The sequence below is a fragment of the Trifolium pratense genome, linkage group LG7 (genome assembly GCF_020283565.1).
Source record: "Trifolium pratense cultivar HEN17-A07 linkage group LG7, ARS_RC_1.1, whole genome shotgun sequence".
NCBI classification, from domain to species: Eukaryota; Viridiplantae; Streptophyta; class Magnoliopsida; order Fabales; family Fabaceae; genus Trifolium; species Trifolium pratense.
The window spans coordinates 46,313,599-46,334,509 of record NC_060065.1 but is presented as its reverse complement, the minus strand read 5'-3'; the positions used below and the strand labels follow the sequence as shown (position 1 = coordinate 46,334,509).

At 33.5% G+C, this 20,911-nt stretch overlaps 1 protein-coding gene across 1 annotated transcript; it reads left to right on the top strand.

Moving 5' to 3' along the window:
* The first annotated feature begins 12,452 nt into the window (after positions 1-12,452).
* Positions 12,453-19,724, top strand: LOC123896792. The gene is made up of 17 exons (XM_045947170.1): positions 12,453-13,716; positions 13,835-13,921; positions 14,041-14,245; positions 14,339-14,477; positions 14,823-15,062; positions 15,215-15,296; positions 15,379-15,491; positions 16,333-16,499; positions 17,028-17,238; positions 17,489-17,543; positions 17,648-17,704; positions 17,783-18,415; positions 18,570-18,634; positions 18,734-18,790; positions 18,880-18,973; positions 19,090-19,230; positions 19,308-19,724. Exons 1-17 carry the CDS (start codon positions 12,877-12,879, stop codon positions 19,413-19,415), a joined length of 3,294 nt encoding a protein of 1,097 aa, XP_045803126.1. The 5' UTR covers positions 12,453-12,876; the 3' UTR covers positions 19,416-19,724.
* Positions 19,725-20,911: the final 1,187 nt, after the last annotated feature.

The window sequence follows — 20,911 nt, the reverse complement described above, 5'->3', positions numbered from 1 at the left end:
ACGTCAGCAATGACTTTGTGACTTTCTCTTTTTTTTCGTTTGACTAACGTCTAAATATTTTACCAAAAAAGAAAATTTTAATCGTCAAAAATTCAAAACTTTTTTTTTTAGAAGAAATTAAAATTATTAAATTAGTATATATTAAATTAGTCAAATTAAAATTATTTTCGTATCATATAATAAATAGAAGAAATTTTTTCATATTAGTATTTTAATAATTGTCCGGTCAAAACAAAAAAAAAATCTTGCTATTTGCTAAGAAATTTTTTTAATTATGCTAAGAAATTATTATCTTTATTTTTATGCCAAGAAATTATTTTTCTTTGAAAAACTTTAGTCAAATCAAATATTTCTATATCCAATTAAGAAAGTCATTTTTAATTATTAGGTCAAACCTTGATAAGGTAAATAATATTTTGCTAAGGAAATGGAGATTAAAAAAAAAAATCATTTGTATATATTTTACATGATTCCAAATAGAAAAACTTCAATAACTTGAGTTTGGTTGAAAAGGAAAAAAAAAAAAATAGGTAATATCAATTCTAAAATATGAATTTGAATGACCATTCAATCAAGTTATTTTATAATAGTATCACCTTTTAAAGATTTTTGACGAAATATTTACATTGTTGATGCATAAAAAGTGTATAAAGTTAGAGCCAAAAATCGTAAGTTTGTAAAAGTTATGGGGTCAAAAGTACAATTTAGTTTAAAAAACGTTTGAGTTGTTAGTGGTCTAAATCGTCGGTAATAAAATGACATTTTACTTATTGGGGGCCAAAAGCCACCAATAAGTGGCAACAGTTTAAAAAAATATATGGATAAACCGTTGGTAGCCCAAACCATCACATCAAGAAGTCATCGCAATTATTAAAAAAAAAAAACAATGGACGAACTAGTAGTGATTAATCTTCGTCGAAAAATATGTGGGGCACAAAATGTGAGTTATTTTCTCCCTACCAAATTTTTGCATGACCAATTTCTTAAAGAGTTCTAAGGTGGGTTATCTTCTTTCAACAAAATTTTCTTCATGAGCAAGAGGCAAGGATCAAACTCACGATCATTTATTTAAGATGTCCAGACTTGGATCAAAAACAATATCTACGGTATCACTTTGATCAATTTATTATCGGTGGGTTGTACTACTTTGTGTACCCTATGAATACCTTTTTTTTCTCTTACTTTGAAATATTTCTTTTCAATGTATCTACTATATTTTATTTTATTATTTTATTTTACTAAAATAGATATTCATTTAAATTGGTATAATACATTAGATACAAACACAATTTGAACATCACTAAAAATGCAAATCATGAATTTGCGAACAACATCTAAGTTAATAGCATAAAGCGTTCTAGCCAAGCCTACAAAATAATGCGACAAAATCAAAGTGACAAGAATACGCATGTCTTTGGATCGACATCGTTGATAATCTAGTCATTGGTTGAAATAGTAGTTAATCGAAGTAAATTTTTTAATCTGAACCAGACGAATAGTACAAAATAATGGATAACCAAACAAACACCGCACCAAGACTAAGAATCAAACAACTTTGCACTGAGTGTGGATAGGGTCACAAGTTTGTCCCTTAAAAGTGATATTTTTGCAACTCCATATTTCTTGTTGTTGTTGACCCTAAAAGTTATTCGTGGAATCAATTGATAACTTTTGTTAGCTCTTAACATTGATTTCCTTTTCTTCAAGCGATTATGCTAAAGTTGTCTCTTGGTTGTAAATTCCCTACTGACCTAAGTATGGTGTGTGGATATATTTCACTACTGACCTAAGAAATGCATAAAAATAAAAGCGATAAAAATTGCTTAAATAGTTTGATTGTTTGATTGATTGATTATCGGGTAAATAGCCTTTTACCCCCTTGCAAAATATGTGATTTTTGTCTTACCCCCTGCAAAATAAAAAGTTGTGATTCGTCCCCTGCAATATGAAGATTCCATCATTTACTGCCACTTGAATTTGGAATCTTCATTTTTGCTTATGCGGCCTTTAATTCATTTTTGATTTTTTTTTTTTAAAACAAAATTCTTTTACTTTGGGTTTATCAACAAACCCTTTTCACTTTTATTTTGGGTTTATTGCAGATTTGGGCTTTACATCTTGGTTTTATGATTTTTGGGGTTTATTATAGAAGTTGTTGATGTTATTGTTGTTGGGAAAAGGATGATCATGGTGATGGGTTGTTCTTGTTGATGTTGTAAAGTAATGTTGGTAGAGATGAAGGGAAAAAATATAAAAGAATTTTGTTTAAGAAAAAAATCAAAAATTAATTAAAAGCCACGTATCATGTCATGTAATCAATTTTGTCCAGTCAGGTGCCACATAGGCTTGCCACATCAACAAAAATGAAGATTCCAAATTCAAGTGGCAGTAAGGGGGGTAAATGATGGAATCTTCATATTGCTGGGGGCGAATCACAACTTTCTATTTTGCAGGGGGGTAAGACAAAAATCACATATTTTGCAGGAGATAAAAAGCTATTTACCCTCGATTATCTATCTATATATATAATTGAGTACAATGTTGGTGTTTATAAGTAAATACTAGCCATATTGGCCAAACATTATGGCCCTATAGATCATTTGTCTTATTCAGCTATTTGTGCGGGTAATGTGTAAAACATTCTTTCATGGATTATTGTGGTGCCCCATGTCGGCGACATGCTTCCGCTTTACGCCAAGATTTGTTAACTCTATTCGTAATGTGCAATTTTCTTACAGAATGGTGTTTGCAATCATCACCCTTTAAGGCTAGTAGCGCTATAAGCATGGAGAATGATTAAAACACTTATTATCAAGTCATGTTGTCGTTTGACCAAATCTAAAGCCTTGACGATCACGCTACATCTTAATAGGTTTGAGAAAGATTTGGCTTCTTGTGTTCGGTTGCACTTATAGTTGCAGGGACGGACATAAGGGGGGGCAAGTAGGGGCTGAGCCCGCCCCCCCCTGTTGTCATATTTTTTTTCTTTCATATACTTGTTCCTGATACATATGTACACATAAATTGATATTTGAGAGATGTGTTAAAAGATTAGTAACGATCATTTGGCGCAAATCATGCACTCACAACGTAGTAATTGTAACAATGTACTACTTTAAAATATTTTGATAATATGTATTAGACACTATTAAAGTCGAAATTCAATTAAGTTAGTTCTGATTGTTTGCTACAAGTGAAAGATTATTTTCTGCTATGAAGATTGTGAAAATTAGGTTGAGAAACAACATAGAAAATGAATTTCAAACTAATTAATACAGATTCAGTTGTTGATGAATTTTATGATATAGAACAATATAGTGTACAATTTAGATAAACAATATGATGTATTTTTTATTTTTTATTGAATATATTTAAGTACTATTATAATTATAATTATGATTTATTTATTAGTTATTATTTAATTATTCCGGCCTCCATTTTATAAATTCCGTCCATAATAGTTGCCTATAATAAGCTATCGACCGGAGCTCATTTGACTACCCTTTAATCATCCGACAGTCTATTTCAACCGACATATAATTCATGTTTAAGTGTAAACACACTTGTACTAGGAAAAAAAAAAAAAAAACTAAACCCTCAAAATGTAAAATATAAGATTTGATAAAGTGCGACATTCTTCCTGCTAAACAAAAATGTTATAACCACTTGACCAATTTTTTTTTTTTGTGTACAAAGGGGCCTAAGCCCACCACTTGACCAATTTTAACACCGTTAAATATCATATATAAATTATTTATTATATTCATACATTTATTTCAACACTCCCATAAAATTAAAATTATGTGAATTGAAACTCCACCAATAAATATATATTATAAACATAAGTATACAGTATATATTATTGTTGAGATATTAAGTGTGAGTTAAAATTTTATATTAGTAGGAAGAGTTAAAGTTGAACAACATATAAGTGAAATGATCCATAAAATTATTATTTTTAGGGGTTTGAGTAAAGATGTGATGTGTAAATCACTTGTGTGATTGCTCTTAATCCAATGTATGTGGACTCAACCTAGTGAGACTCGCTTTTATGGCACAACAGTGGTATCAGAGTCCGATTTGACTTAATATGGGCGCAATAAGAGAGTGGTGATTGATCAGGTACGGTAAGAGACTCACACTTGATCCATAAAATTATTGTTTTTAGGGGTTTGAGTAAAGATGTGATGTCTAAATCACTTGTGTGATTGCTCTTAATCCAATGTATGTGGACTCAACCTAGTGAGACTCGCTTTCATGGCACAATAGTGGTATCAGAGTTCGATTCGACTTAATACGGGCGCAATAAGAGAGTGGTGATTGATCAGGTACGGTAAGAGACTCACACTTGAGGGAGTTATGTTGAGATATATTCGAAAATCGATGATATATGTGGTAATAATAAAATATAGTACGCACAAATTAAGTATATACCATGCAAGATTCTTACTCTGCCAGTCCACTACGTACCGCACCCATATATTCTTTCCACAATCTACACTGTCCACGGGTTATGTGTCATGCCAACACCCAAAGATCTTTCTTCCTCCATTGTTTTAAGCAATTTAGTAAGTAGAAAGTGGACGAAACTTATACTTAAATCGCCCTTGAAGATTTAACACTTATATTTACGGTCAAAAATCACTTATATTTAATTATTTATTTATAAATTGCGAAAGATAGCTTTAGTTTAAAATTGGTGGAGGGAAAGAAGAGGATTTTAATTAATTATTTTTTCCGGTTCTAAATATAAGAAATTTTTTATTTTTTAGGTTTATAGAATGGTTGATGTATTTACTAGTTAGTCTAAAAATAATCAAGATATGGATCTAAAAAGCAAAAAATAATTTATATAAATTACTAGAGGGAGTATATAATAAATAGACTTACACATAAGATTTAGAACGGATTTGGATCCTCTCCATCTCTTTTCTCTGCATCTCTCTACATCCTCTCTATCTCTCTCTTAATTTCACTTTCTCTCTTACTTTGTTTATCATTTTTTTAATGAGGAGAGAGATTGAAATTAAGAAAGAGATAGAGAGGAAGGAGAGAGATGTAGAGAAAAGAGATTGAGAGGATCCAATTTGGTGGTGGAGCCAGTACTCTGAATTAGGGAGTGCAAAAAATAAATTAACTTTTTTTATTTGTAGACGAAGTGATAAATACGACCGAAACACACACAATTTTGAGGTTCCAAATTTGAACAAATATCATTATTTGTTCAACTTAAAAATATTGACATGTTTGAGTAAAAAATATATATATATTGACATGTTTATTTTATTTTATTTTTTTGTTTATAACCCTCTGGTTCATAGGGAAAGGGGCTCTAGTAGTTCAGAGTTTGACCGCGAAGTAAGTAAAGTCTGGTCAAGAAATTGTTCCACCCAGGAATCGAACCCGGGTTCTCTTGAAATTCGTCCTTTTTGGTGAAGCTCATTAACCACTTGAACCCAATGACTTGGTTAATATATTGACATGTTTAATTGAGCTAAGATTTATGAAAATAAAATTAACTTTAATTAACATAAATACATATTAACCGATGAAGAAAGAGAGGGGAAAAAACTTGTACTGGCGGTGCAAAGTTTGAAACCGAGGGTGCAAAATTGTAATAATATAAGATATAGGTGCAATTAGTAAAATTCTAGTGGTTCAGCTGCACCCCGCACATAAATGTGGAACCGCCCCTGCTGCGTACACATAAGATGCATGTGATATGATATATATCGGTCGACTACTGAGATTTGTGTAAAAAAAATAAAAATTCACCACCAGTATTCGGCCCACTGGACTACTTAATTTGATTTGGGAGTCAGTTCTGACATCAAGTGGTTCCAGTCTCTTCCCGATTACGGTTGCGGCGAATTGAACTATGATCATTCCTATCAAGTCCAGCATCAATCACCATTAGATCAACTAACGATCAGTGTAAAAAAATTCTTTAGAAAAAATAGTTTTAATTACCGATGTGCCTTTTTTAAAAGAGAAAAAGTACCAAAAGGAGGGTGGATGAAAGTATGTGGAGCATTGAAGTAGGTCGATTCCACGCATATCCCATGGAAGATGCTCATATCTCACTTACAATTTAACCCTTTTTCTCTTTTCTTTTCTCTTTATAAACCCTTCTTATTACTATGCTACAACACTCCAACATATAGTTCCATCGAGTATAGTTAATTTTTCTCTCTTTGCACCACCAAAAATGCTTTCCACACCACCCATGTTAGTTATTTTATGGCTGAAGAAGATGATGAAAGATGTTGATCATGAAGGTGATGATGGAAGAGAAGATCATTCACATGTTACTAATTAATTTGGAGATTATGGTGGTAGTGATGAGATTAATAATTAAATTACAATTATTAATTATCACCCTACACACCTCAGGGCAACTCCAATCCTTTGGCATACCACTTTTCTTTCATCAACCATACTTTGGTTTATAAGGCTCCCTATATCTAAGTTAGAGGGGTTTTAATTATTCACTTTTCTAAGTTTATATTTTAATTCGAGTATTAAATAACTATAACCGGAGTAGTTAATTTGGTTTTGTTTTGTGGATCTATCATGCTATTTGCACTAGTATACTAGATACTAGTATATGTATTTGAATAATATGAGGTGGATATTTAATTATATTTGATTAATACATTTTTTCTTTATGAGAAAAAGGTATTATTCTCTTTGTAAAAAAAAATTAAAAAATAAGGTATAGTTCTACTTCTATCTTATTAGTTAAATGGGATGCCTTTTTAAAAAGAAAGAAATTTGTATGTAGTTTAATGACATATGCATTGGTTGCCGACCAGATTCCTAAGTCTTACTTACCACATGGCTCTTTCAACTATAAACCAACCTGAACTATACTTTTATTAGTTTTATATAATACTTTTTTAATTTAATTTATATACACTCGGTCTAAAATTATTTTACAGATCCAACCAATGATATACTAATTAGGGATGGTAATGGGCGCCCATGGGTGCGGGTTTGACACTTACCAAACTCACACTTGAAATCATCACCAAAACTCAAACTCAAAGACTGTTCGGGTGGCAAAACAACACTCACGCTCACACCCATTGGGTTTGGGTTTTTTCCACCCAAACCCAAACCCACAACACATTTAAAAATAATTTGCAAATTTAAGAAATTAAATTCCAACATAGACTTTGAATTAAATTACAACTAAAATTAAGGTCTTCCAAAGAAATTCAAACATAGACTTTCAAGAAATTACAACATATACTTTCAAGAAATTAAATTACAACTAAAATTTAAGGTCTTCCAAGGAAATTGAGGGAGACTATGGGGGTAATTAGGTAATTATAAAATATTTCGGGTGGGTTTATGGGTTTCCGGTGTGGGTTTGACTGATATCAAACCCACACCCATATTATCGGGTGTCACCCGAACCCAAACCCAAACTCAGTCAAATCGGGTTTCGCCCGTTGACTTGGGTTTCAGTTCGGGTGGGTCTCTCGGGTTTGGGTTTTTTGTCATCCCTAATACTAATTAGAACATCGACCCGTGCGGTGCACGGGTCTAATTTGCGATAAAATAAATTATGGTAATTGAAATAATGAAATGTATACGAAAAAAGTTGATTAACATTAAAAAATAGTTCAACAATAAATTTAGATAAATATCTATACAAAGGAAATTATGGTATATTATGAAAGACTTCCGTATAGACTACATTGGAAGTATTATTCGCATCTTCACCATCATCGTTGACGATCATTATTTTTAATCCTTCTCTAGAAGTAACTCTTGAAATTGCAACATACAACTGACCATGTGAAAATACTGACGATGGAAGATATATTCCAACATGCTTTAAAGATTGTCCCCAACTCTTATTAATAGTCATCGCAAAAGAAATCATTAGAGAAAATTGTCTCCGTTGAAATTTAAATGGAATTCTTACGTCGGATTGTGTCAGAGAAAATACTGTCCAAAAATAGTAAAACCGTCGACAAATCCTAATATAATATTAAAACCGCCGACAAATCCTGTCCATCCACGTTTTTTTATTCTTTCCTTGTATATTCTTGTATAACCGCGACACATCCATGGAAAAGTGTTGTTTTATTCTTCTGTTGATGTTATCATTACTATTTCAAAAAAAAAAAATAGTATAATCATTCATATCAATATTACTAAAAGTAGTGTAACCGTACGAACCCATTTTCTATGTATTTAATAGGCAGTCCCGGCTGTCACCTCACGATCTTCTCCACCCCTTTTTAGTGGAGTTTTTGCCTTCCGTGGGAATCGAACCACGTATCCTGGGATTCAAATACGTGTTCAATCCATTCCCACTACCAATTGAGCTACGTATTAAGCCTACAAATTAAACTGTTATTTCTTGGACATATGCGTGTGTGTGCTTGATACGCACGATCAACCTCCAAATTGTGACGATAATTTAATTAATTGTAAATGCTAAACAATGTTCTCGGGACACTGTTTAAGGATGCAAATATAATAACATGTCATTGAAATTTGTACAATCAATTCCTTAAAACGCTAAAAAGTATTATTTTCAATTCAAATATTTTTTTTATTTGGTTTCCTTAGCCAATATTCGGGGACACCAGTCCCTTAATTAATTTAACTTCTTGCACTCAATTATTAGATACCGACCAGAGATCAAGGGAGACCGTTATATGAAAATAGTGGAATGGATATATGGGTTTGCCAACCGGAAATTATGAAGGATCCTGAAACAGAAAATAAGTATAAGTATTAGGATATAAGTATCAAGATACTGATATATTCATTTATTTTAAATAATAGTTTATTTTATCTCATTTTACTATTAAACCCTTTCAACATATCACTTTATCACACTTTATTATGATACATAACCACGGTCAGTTATATAATTTGAATGGTACTGCACTTGGAAGTATGTTGAAAGAATATTGGTTAAAAGCATTTGGAGAGTATAAGAACTATGATTATGCAACATTCAATTTGAGGAATGGCATAGAAAATCTCCTACCTTTACTTGTAGTCAATAGTCAGAGTTTGACTAGCCAAATTTTTTCCAAGAGACTAAATTTTGGAAGACTCTAATAATGAAATTCATGATGCCATCATCTTTGAGATTTCAAGAATTGTAGTGAATTGTGTGTCCTTAGTTTTGTATGGAGCTATGTTGAGTTACAAAATTGAGTTTTCTAATCTTGATACAGAGCCATGGGGTTTTTCTTTTTTTCTTTTTATGTTACAAAGCCTTGGGTTTGTAGAGAGAGACATTAGCCATGGGTTTTCGTTTTGTTAAGCTTTTCACGTTGAAGCACAAAAATAAGTCGTGGCTCTGGAAACAATTTTTTGATTCTTTTTGTTCAGTTTTTTTTTTTTTAAAGATTCGTCTAAAAAAATTACAATGACATGGTCAATTAGATGAGTGTGTAAATGATTTTTTAAATCGTTGAGTGCAAATAATTTAATTCCTATATATAGGGGAGAGATCAAATTACACCAGTGTAATATTTGAGTAATGTTACACCGCTCAATAACACGTTAACGAATACACATTTTACAAAATTCACCGTTGGATTGAAAGCTTATATCGTATAGATCATTCATGTTAAATTTTACAAAAATCTAAAATCGTTTAATATGTTATTGAGACCGATCAAGATTAACGGTTTATGTGTTTTTATTGAATATCACTAATCTTAATCTATCGCAATAACATATCAAACAATTTTAAATTCTTATAAAATTTAGCATAGATGATCTATACGATATAAACTTTTAATCAAACGACATATTTTATAAAATTTGTATTCATTAAAGCGTTATTGAGCGGTGTAACATTACTCATATGTTACACCGGTGTAATTTAATCTCTTCTCATTAAGAACCTAACCCTCAAGAACCTGACCCTCAAGTAAATCTAAAGTACGACATATCAAGACGTTTCTAACAAAATCACCTTGCAACTGTGGGGGAATATGAGTCCACCAAGTGAGACCATGTAAGGATAAACCTATATTTGCTAATTTGTCAGCACAATGATTCCCCTCCCTATAAATATGTGAAACATAAAAGTTCATCTTGGAGAGAAAAGTTAAACAATTGTCCCAACGGTTCCTTAGAGCCTAAGGAACAATTTTTGCATAAGAGAAGGCAAACACAATTAACATAGAATATGATTCTAGCCAAAGATAACTCCATCTTTGCTTAATGCAGTTTCAATGGCAATCATTGCCCCTATCAGTTCAGCGATTAAGCAATCTTGAGAAAAGTCTTGGGAGAATTTGTTAGGACTTTTTGCCTCTTAGTCTCTCACTGACGTGCAACTTTTGTTTCAATTAGTTCACTTTAATTTAATTAATGGAATGGTTATAATTAAAAACTCTTTTGACTTGAAACATTCCCTATATATGGATATATGGATGTTGTATTGGTCTGTAATTGGAAACTACTATTGGTGATGGGTTGTTTCTTTGACTTAACCCTTGAATGATCCCTACCTCAATTAATGAGTTTATATTAGTGTGGCGGAGCCATAACTCTGGTTCTAGGTGCAAACAATTTGACTAATACTCTTTTCGTTCATTTTTTAGTGTCATTTTATGAAATTTTATATTTCTTTAATTGTTACTTTAAAGAGAAAGTGATAGGCTTTTTAGTTGCGTGACATAAATACCCCTGTATAAAAAATGGAGTATATATAATCTAATAATTTAATTAAAATCCAATCAAATGTGAAGCATACTATGCTTGACTTTAGTTGTTTATGCTTACTGCTTGAGAGGAAGCATCGCTAAATACTAAAACAGTGTATGATAATTTTTTAAGGTGTTTCTTGTAGTAATTAAATTGAAAAAGACCACGATGAATGAAATTTTTCACTAAATAAATTGAAAAATGGAATCAAGTTGAGAAATGGAATCAATCCCACACCCAGTGACAGTAGAGAAGAGGTAATTGTGTGTATAATAAAGGATTAGCTCTTGCAGGTCGAGACAAATTGTTTTTAACGGGTGCAAACAATAATTATTAGGGGGTGCGAAATAGAAAAACACGACAGAATATGTGGTTTTTAAAAAATTTGAGGGTGTACATGCGCACCCCTGAGTTCTATGTAGACTCGTCACTGCTTATATAAGTCATAACCACTCCATTAATTAGGTTAACATGAACTGATTGAAACAAAAGCTGCGCATCAGTGTGAGAGACTAAAAGGTGGAAAACCCTAACAAATTCTCCCGAGGATTTTTCTAAAGATTGCTCAATCGTCGTCAATTGATCCATCATTCATACAAGGTACAATATTTACTAATTTATAATTTTCCTATTCACACCATATAGTTGCGTATATGATTTTTGGTATATCTGTTAAGACTCAACAATGGATATCAGAGCTTAATGGGTACATTTTATGGGTATTATTATTTGTTATTTTCTCCCAGTACGTGTAACCTTCAGATCTTTTGTTCATTTTAATCTGACTAAAATTGCTATTCTTGAAAATTTATCGAGGGCTTTTGTTCATTGATTTTGTACGAACATCATACTTAAAAATCAACTTTTTTTATTGATTGAAAAATGAGAAATCCATGTGTTTATTTTTCAGATCTGCAATGAACCCTAAAATTTCAATCATGAATTTCGTTTAATCGGATTGATAATACTATAAATTTTCACGGGGATTCTCTTGTTATTTCGCTATCAAAATCTCTACAAAATTATTGTGAAATTCTTCCTATAACACAAGAATAAGTCGGGTCAGCTGCGGGTCAATAAGAACCAATTTAATCATAAACCAGGTAAAGAAGTAACGGAAAACCCTACTATGCCAGCTCACGCGTGTTTTTTTTTTTTTTTGAAAAATAGCCCACACGTGTGTTAGGCGTGGCAAAAATTTCTAAATTCCAATTTTCATTTTCTTACTATCAATTAATAATAAATTTATTATTCTAAACAATTTTAAGAATTTTTTGACACACACATATACATTTATCATACTTTAAAATACCATATTCTAAAAAAATTTGGTCTGAAATTTTTGTAAACGTTCCTTGCTCTTTTGTGAAACCTCTCTCAGATTTTTTCATACTATAAATTTTTTTTTTCTTACTTTTTAAATTAAATATAAGCGGATAATCTCATATTCAAATTTCAATTTTTTACGTAAAAAAAAAAAGACTTCAATTTTTATATATGTACATAATAATAGTGTAATAATATATAGTATTTTTTTTTTAGAAAATGTAATAATATACTATTAACCGAACTATCACTCTCTCAATTTTAAAAAACTTTTATTTGATTAGATACTACATGTACAAGGAATCTAGTTACCCACAAAAAAGTTATTATTCAAATTATGATTCTCATACGTTTACTATTTTAAATTTTTTGGGTACTAAAAATTATTAATTTATTACGCATATAAATAAGGAATAGAGAAACAAGAAAATACTACACGAAACACAAGACAAAAAATAAATTGAAAAAACTTGAGGAGAAAGAAAATGAATCGCCATCATAGAAAGGGTAGTTACGTCATATCAAACATATATAATTTCATTATACACCCCCCTCTCTCTCTTCAAAATTTTCACCCTCTTGTTTTTTTTTTCTTCAACCATTTCAGAAAACTTTCACAAAATCAACACAAACCCATCAATCAAATCATAAATTCATCATCACAATATCAAAATCAAATCTCCAATTTCTCAATTCATATCTTAATATCTCATCATTATTTGATTTATAAAAAAAACCCTAATCTCTCTCTTATTTTCGCCAAAAATATAAATTGAATCCTTTTCATTATTATTTTAGCGATTAATTTGGGATTTTGTATATTTTCTATTTGGGTTTTTTGTATAATTTCATTCTATGGCGAAAGGAACAAATTCCGATGAGTTTATGGTTCTTTCTAGGGTTAGAACAGGTTTGAAGAGAGAGTTTGCATTTGCAATGAAGGCACAATCTGAGATCGATTGTTCTTTGGGTCGAACAAGGGGTGGTAGTAAGAACCGGAATGAGGCACCGGTTCAGGAGATACCGGTTGGGAAAAAAGCAAGGAAAACTGGTTTAGAAGATGTGGGGGGTGTAATGAGTGAAGAAGAGGCTAAAAGTGATGTTGTGGATCTTGTTAGTGATGATGAACCTAGGGTTTTGGTTGGTGAATTGGAATCTGTTAAGAGTGTTGTTGATACTGTGATTGATGATGATGAAACCCTTTTGGTTGATGAGAATTTGAATGAAGAAAAAGATAAAGTTGTGAATGAAATTGAAATGGAAATTTGTGAAACCAAAGAGGATAAAAATGATGGTGCTAATGAAGAAAAAGAAAAAGTTGTGAATGAAATTGAGATGGAAATTTGTGAAACCAAAGAGGAACAAAAAGAGGATAAAAATAATACCCTTTTTGATGATGGTGCTAATGTTAGTGTTAGTGTTAGGAAAAGGAAGAAGGTTACTTTGGAGAAACCAGTGAGAAGGTTTACAAGATCAGCATTGAAACAAAAAGATGAAGAAACTAAGGATAATAATGTTGTTGGAATTGTTGATAATGTAGTTAATAGGGAAACTGATGTTTTACCGGTTATGTCGACTCCGACTCCGATGAAATTGTCTAAGTCTGGTTTGAAGAAGTTTCCTGTCAAGTTAAAGGATTTTTTGGCTACTGGAATTCTTGAAGGGTTGAAAGTGAGATATGTCAAGGGACAGAAGGTATTATTTTGAATTGTTTTGTTTTTACTTTTGGTTTTGTTGGTGAATGATGTTTAGGGTTTTTTTGATGAAAAAAGTGAGTGTAAAATGTGAGTTTGTTTGTGAATGATTTGTGTAGGCGCGTAAACCTGGAGAAAAAGATTTGCCAGGAGTGATTAGAGATGCCGGGGTTTTGTGCTTTTGTGAGAGTTGTAAGGGGACTAAGGTAAGTAAAAGGAAGATTAGTTATTGATTTTGTGTATGTGTGTGTGTGTTTGTGTAGGTTTAATGTATTGTAGGTTAGTAATGTGGCTTTTTACTATTTTGTGTTTTTGTTGAGAGTAGGTTGTCACGCCGACTGTTTTTGAGTTGCATGCTGGTAGTGCTAATAAACGTCCTCCGGAGTATACTTACCTTGAGAATGGAAGACCCCTTCGTGATGTCATGAATGCATGTTTGGGTTTTTCATTGGATAAGCTGGACGAAGCTGTCCAATTGGTCCTTGGTGATTTCACTTTGCAGAAATCTAATATCTGTTTCAATTGCAGAGGTTTGATATGCATATGTTTGCTTTCCTAGATGTGACACTATGTAATTTGGAATCGAGGTGGTTAAACGTGTAATTTTGATCAATTGTTTGCAGGGCCAATTTCTGAATCTAGTAACGGCGTGTCAAAACTAGTATGCAATTCATGCATGGAGTTGAATGAGGCTCAAACTAGTAGCCAACTTCAAACAGCAGCAACATGCAGTAAAAGTATTCCCCCAGTAGTTCAACCCAGGTATCTTATTTATTTGTTATGTGAACATATTGGGTGCACCATGGTACATTCTAAGAATTTAAGATATAAGTATGTACTTTACTTTATGATTGGCATAATGTTTGTCGGGCATTTTAGATCCTCCCTGTATTTACCTATGCTATGATCAGAAGGCTCATTATCTTCCTCTGTTTTATTTAATGCCACTTTCACTTTTTTATGCTCGGGCACATGGTCACGTGTACAATGCTATAAACGAGCACATTGCTTGCTTGTATTTGAATACACATAAATAGTACATGCTGTGTGATCTATCAAAATTCATTGGAATCATTGTATATATGATGAGTGATCCTACTATTTCAGATCACCAGAAACAGTAGTAGTTCCAGAGTCATTAAACACTGGGATGGCGGTTCCAAAGTCATTAAACAATGAGATGGCAGTTCCAAAGTCATTAAACACTGAGATGGTGGTTCCAAACTCGTTGAACAGTGAGATGGCGGTTCCAGAGTCATCAAACACCCAGATGATTCCAAAGGGATTAAGCACTAGGATGAAGCAGAGTGCATCTCGTGGCAAGAGTCGGGGAAAAATAACTAGAAAGTATGTTTTTTAAGCACTTAATTAAAACATTTGCCAAAATTAAAATTTACTGATTTAGATGTATATTATTATATATATTATGCATTACACATGCCGTTCTAGTCTCTTCAGGAATTTAAAGTTTGGTATCTTTCTTGAACATATTTTGATAGGGATCTAGGGTTGCATAAGTTGGTATTTGAAGAGGACGTGTTAGAAGATGGAACTGAAGTAGCTTACTATTCTCATGGAAAGGTTGCTTTTATTAAGATGGGTTCTGTTTTACCTTGTTTTATGACTTTTATCTTTTCTGATTTTGCTTTTGTGGTGTGGTCAGAAACTATTGGTCGGTCACAAACAGGGATACGGAATTAAATGTTCCTGTTGCGATACTGAGATTAGTGCTTCTCAGTTTGAAGCTCATGCTGGATGGGCATCTCGACGCAAGCCGTGAGTTCTTGTTTAAATTCTGTTATTGGATCTGTAGGGTGTATATGCCTTGTCTAACTAAGCTTTGCATGGAATTGTTCATCATATGCCGAGTTTTATCTTTTTCTTTGCCTATGAAATACCTTGTGCATTGTATTGATATTTTTAAATTGCGGTAAAAGTAAAACTACATAAATATTGATAGAAAACTAGAAAACAAGTAATGAAACTTTAAAGGGATTCAATGAAAAATATTTGAAATAATCGTATATAATTGAAGGAAAGATAGAACAGTTGCAGGGATTACTCTCCCTAACCACCCACAGAGCTGAGCTCCTTAGAGAATGTGGAATTCTCTGCCTAAAACAGAAACCAACTTTTCATGCCTCTCTCATCTCACGACCTCCTCTGCAACAGAATTTCCACTCACCCATTACTCTTTCCCTTCTCTCTTCCACCTGCCACCTTTTTCTAGTTTTCTATTCTTCCTCGTATAAATTCTCCAAAAACTGGGCCTCTTTTGATTGTCAAAGGCCACTTCATCAGCAGAGGGCCTATCAAACATGATTTTACAAGTTGAGAAATGAGAATGGCATGTGCCATTACTTAATGAAAAGCGAAATTTTATTCAAAATTAGGAAAGAGGAATACAACCACTAATTATGGAATTCTTAATGCATATAGATTCTTATAATATATGTGCCTCTGTGTATGCGTGTGTGCGCATGCCTTTAAATTGCACTTATCTCAAAAAAGTGGTTTACAATCTATTTAGAGATTTGTTATTTTGCACCTTTATATGTGGTGTTTTGTGAAATTCACCCTCATTTCCTTCCTTGTTTAACATTGAGTTGTATTGCAGTTACCTGCACATTTATACATCTAATGGAGTCTCACTACATGAGTTGTCCCTCTCTATATCGAAAGATCGGAGATTTGCTGCCAGTGATAATGATGACCTTTGCAGCATATGTCAAGATGGAGGGGATCTTTTGTGTTGTGATGGATGCCCAAGGGCTTTTCACATAGGTTAACATCAATTTCTTATATCATATATTAATTAATTGATAATTGATGGCTAGTTGATTTTATTCATTTTGTATAGAAAATTGTTTTGACTGGGTTTAGTTTCTAACTTGATTGTTTAGTATTCCCTCCAGACTCAGTTATAAACAAAGAGCTTAAATTTACTGTACTTAAATAAAAGCATTGTGCACTAATTTATCCACATTTAATGTTTGTATTTCAAAAATGCTCTTAAATTAATTTATTATTGGTGTGAGAAGATAAACATTATAGTTACCGGCAAGTAGGTACATGTATTCTCTTTTGTACATCAAAGTAGGAATTTTTGCTAATAATTCAGTCCAGTAAGAGTACCTCTCTGCACCCAGCCAAAAAAGATATAGAAACATAACTGGAAAATATTGAGAACAGCTTTTAGCCCATGACAAGTGCAAAAAGTCATTTAAACAAACACTGGTCAACTACATATGCCCGTTTGTTTTTCTGTAACTTGACTTTTAAGCTGACATTGCGTTTTGTTGTCAACTTCAGATTGTGTTCCTCTTCCATGCATTCCAAGTGGTACTTGGTATTGTAAATATTGCCAGAATAATTTCCAGATGGAGAGTAATGTGCAACGTAATGTGAATGCTCTCGCAGCTGGAAGGATTGCAGGCGTTGATCCTTTAGAACAGATAAGCCGAAGATGCATTCGCATTGTCAAAAGTGTAGCTGTCGACCATGGGGGATGTGCCTTGTGCGGGTAATGCTCTATTATATTTATTTCAACTAGTTTCATGTTTAATTTAGATATATCATTTATAATCTTATATTCCTATGTGTTTCTTATTTGATCTGACGTACACAGCAAGTTTTTTATGCTATGCTTTGTGACATATTTCTGGACTTGATTCTTGTATTGCTTCTGTTTTGCTTCAACTTTGCCTTTTATTTTATTAAGTTGCTTCTAGCTTTGTGATACCGCTTGCTGATGTTTATGTTATAATTTACAGAGGTCATGATTTCACTAAATTATTTAGTCCTCGAACAGTAATGATTTGTGATCAGGTATTGCTTTACGTGAATTATAGACTTTCAAGCCTTAATTGTCAATTGCTTTAATGAATATCACCATAGGTTTATTTGAAGCACTGATTGATGTGTTCTTGCAGTGTGAGAGGGAATTTCATGTTGGGTGTTTGAAGGAGAATAACATGCAGAATTTAGAGGTATCATCATAATTTCTAATTCTATTAACTTATGATTGAAATTTGTTTGCTTTTCGTTGACTTGATGTCATTTTCCAGGAATTACCTGAAGGGGATTGGTTCTGCAGCACAAGTTGTAATCATATTCATTCTTCTCTAGTGAATTTGGTCGCTTCTGGGGAGAATAGTCTCCCGGATTCTATTATAAGTTTGATAAAAAAGAAGCGTGACACTGGCGCTAAAGAGAAAGGTGCAGACACTGGCGCTGAAGAGAAGTGTGCAGACACTGTCGCTGAAGAGAAGGGTGCCGACACTGTCGCTGAAGAGAATAGTGCCGACTCTGTCGCTGAAGAGAAGGGTGCAGATACTGTTGCTGAAGAGAAGGGTGCAGATACTGTTGCTGAAGAGAAGGGTGCAGACACTGACGCGGAAGAGAAAGGTGCAGACACTGATGCGGAAGAGAAAGGTGCAGACACTGATGCGGAAGAGAAAGGTGCAGACACTGGCGCCGAAGAGAAAGGTGGAGACACTGGCGCCGAAGAGAAAGGTGGAGACACTGGCGGTGAAGAGAAAGGCGCAGACACTGGTGTTGAAGAGAAAGTTGGAGACACTGGTGTTGGTCCTGACATTAAATGGAGGGTTCTGAGCTGGAGGTTAGTTGCGTCTGGTGAAAATAAGCAATTGTCTAATGAATATAGGCAAGTGCTTTCAAAGGCTGTTTCAATCTTCCATGTGAGTATATTTGTGTTTCTGCCCCATATAGGTTATTTGTTGTTCATCTATTATATTGATAATACTCCGGAATGAAGTGGAGAGTTGGTTGTCATTTAGATTTAATATATGCTTCGCTTGCCTAACTTTAAGAGTTGGAATGTCTTGTCTCCAGGAGCAATTTGATCCTATCGTTGATTCTTCTTCTGGCCGTGATTTCATTCCGGCAATGCTGTTTGGGTAAATATCAATTATTATTTTTTGCACTAGTTGATTTTTTGTAGTAACATTAATGGATGTTAATGAATTTGATTTCTTGTGTTGGGTTGATTTCCACAGAAAGAACATCCATGGACAAGATTTTGCCGGAATGTACTGTGCAGTGCTCACTGTCAAGTAAGGAATGACGATAGAATGACATTATCTAAATGCATAACCGGCTTCTTTCATAACCTGATTCCAGTTTTTTTCAAATTGTTTTTCAGCCAAGTTGTTGTTTCTGCTGGAGTATTTCGTGTCTTTGGACCAGAAGTAGCAGAACTTCCCTTGGTGGCAACAGACGGCAAGTACCAAGGACAGGTTATTTGATTTAGTTTTGTTAACATACCATTATTTGTTGTTTTTAAATTCAATTAATTTAAGATTGTGCGAGTGTCTGCAAATATTCTTAACTGAAATCATACTGGTTTGTTTAGGGTTACTTTCAGTGCCTGTTTTCTTGCATTGAGAGACTACTTCGATCTTTAAGTGTGAAAAACCTTGTCCTTCCGGCTGCTGAAGAAGCTAAATATATATGGACTAATAAATTTAAGTTTACAAAGCTCGAGCAGGATGAGGTGTGTAATTTTTTTACGTGTCTCAGCGTTAAATTGTTTGTTACTTGTTATGCTAACGTCTGTTGTCTTTCCTACAGATAAACAATTATAAGAGATTTTATCGTATGATGGTCTTTCAAGGGACCTCAACACTACAAAAGCCTGTTTGTGCACTACCAAGTACTTCTACGGAGGAAACTGTGTAAAGTTTTTAGAGGCCATCTTATGAAATGGCCTTTGTTTTGGGTTTATTTTGATGGGTGCAGGGTACACTTTTATTCAGTCTGTACAGAGTGGATCTGCCTTTTTGGTGTACAGAGAAACAAAACCTCTTACTGATGCAATTTTTTGTAGAGAAATTAAATGAGATTAGAATTGAACATTGAGGAAACTAGGACATGGGAGAAGGGATGTTGAGAAGCTAGCCTAATTTTTGGTTGTTACTAACTCACTTATTAGCTGCCATCGAGCGGTTTTAATGTGATTCTGATTTGAATCTAAAGATTTTGGCTTAACATTATTTATTGCACCCCTTTGTTGTTGATTGATTCTATAATTTTTTAACTTGGCGTTCTGATCCTCAGCTGCATGTTTTTGCTCTGCAAAACAATGTTGTTGCTGGTTGCCGTGTCTCTCATATGCATACCTGTAAAACAGTCTATTTGTAGTAAGCATCACCGATACTCAAGATTTTGGCAGAGGCGAGGTAAACCTTTCGTATTTGAAAGGTTTTAGTGTATGTTTCGTGAAAAATCTCTTCATCCCTCTCCCCCTTCTATCCTTTGATATTAGCTCATCCTCAGTGTTTATGACCCTCCTCTCCTTTCCTCTCTAGGGATGGCAAAAAAACCCAAACTCGAGAGACCCACCCGAACCCAAACCCAAGTCAACGGGCGAAACCCGATTTGACTGGGTTTGGGTTTGGGTTCGGGTGATACCCGATAATATGGGTGTGAGTTTGGTATCAGTCAAACCCACACCCGAAACCCATACACCCACCCGAAATATTTTATAATTACCTAATTACTTTTATAGTCTCCCTCAATTTCCTTGGAAGACCTTAAATTTTAGTTGTAATTTAATTTCTTGAAAGTCTATGTTGTAATTTCTTGAAAGTCTATGTTTGAATTTCCTTGGAAAACCTTAATTTTAGTTGTAATTTAATTCAAAGTTTATGTTGGAATTTAATTTCTTAAATTTGCAAATTATTTTCAAATGTGTTGCGGGTTTGGGTTTGGGTGGAAAAAACCCGAACTCAATGGGTGTGGGCGTGGATGTTGTTTTGCCACCTGAACAGTCTTTGGGTTTGGGTTTGGGTTTGGGTGATGATTTCGGGTGTGAGTTTGGTAAGTGTCAAACCCGCACCCATGGGCGCCCGTTGCCATCCCTATTCCTCTCAAGTACAAGTTAAAGGCTGTTGCTCGGGATCCAAGTAATCCCAAGTAGCTTAAAAGTTTAGTAGTAGAATTTTTCTATTGAATCAAGTCACATTTCTTGATTATAGCATACTTCTTGCCAAGACAATTGATTCAGGGCTTGATAGGTCTGAGTCTGGCCTACAATTTTTCTTCAGGCCTGAGCCTGGTCAGGCCTGGTCTACGGCCTATTAAATGTTATTTATTTTGGCCTGGCCTGAGTCTTTTTAAAGTCTGGCCTGACCTTGTAGTCTATTTAAAAGCCTGTGTTACATAAAAGTTTCTAT

Bases quoted from the DNA above. Each gene is read 5' to 3' on its own strand.
- LOC123896792 (XM_045947170.1), top strand. From the start codon at position 12,877: ATGGCGAAAGGAACAAATTCCGATGAGTTTATGGTTCTTTCTAGGGTT. The intron at 14,478-14,822 runs GTATCTTATTTA...CTACTATTTCAG, and splicing joins CCCCCAGTAGTTCAACCCAG to ATCACCAGAAACAGTAGTAG. The intron at 18,635-18,733 runs GTAAATATCAAT...TGATTTCCACAG, and splicing joins ATTCCGGCAATGCTGTTTGG to AAAGAACATCCATGGACAAG.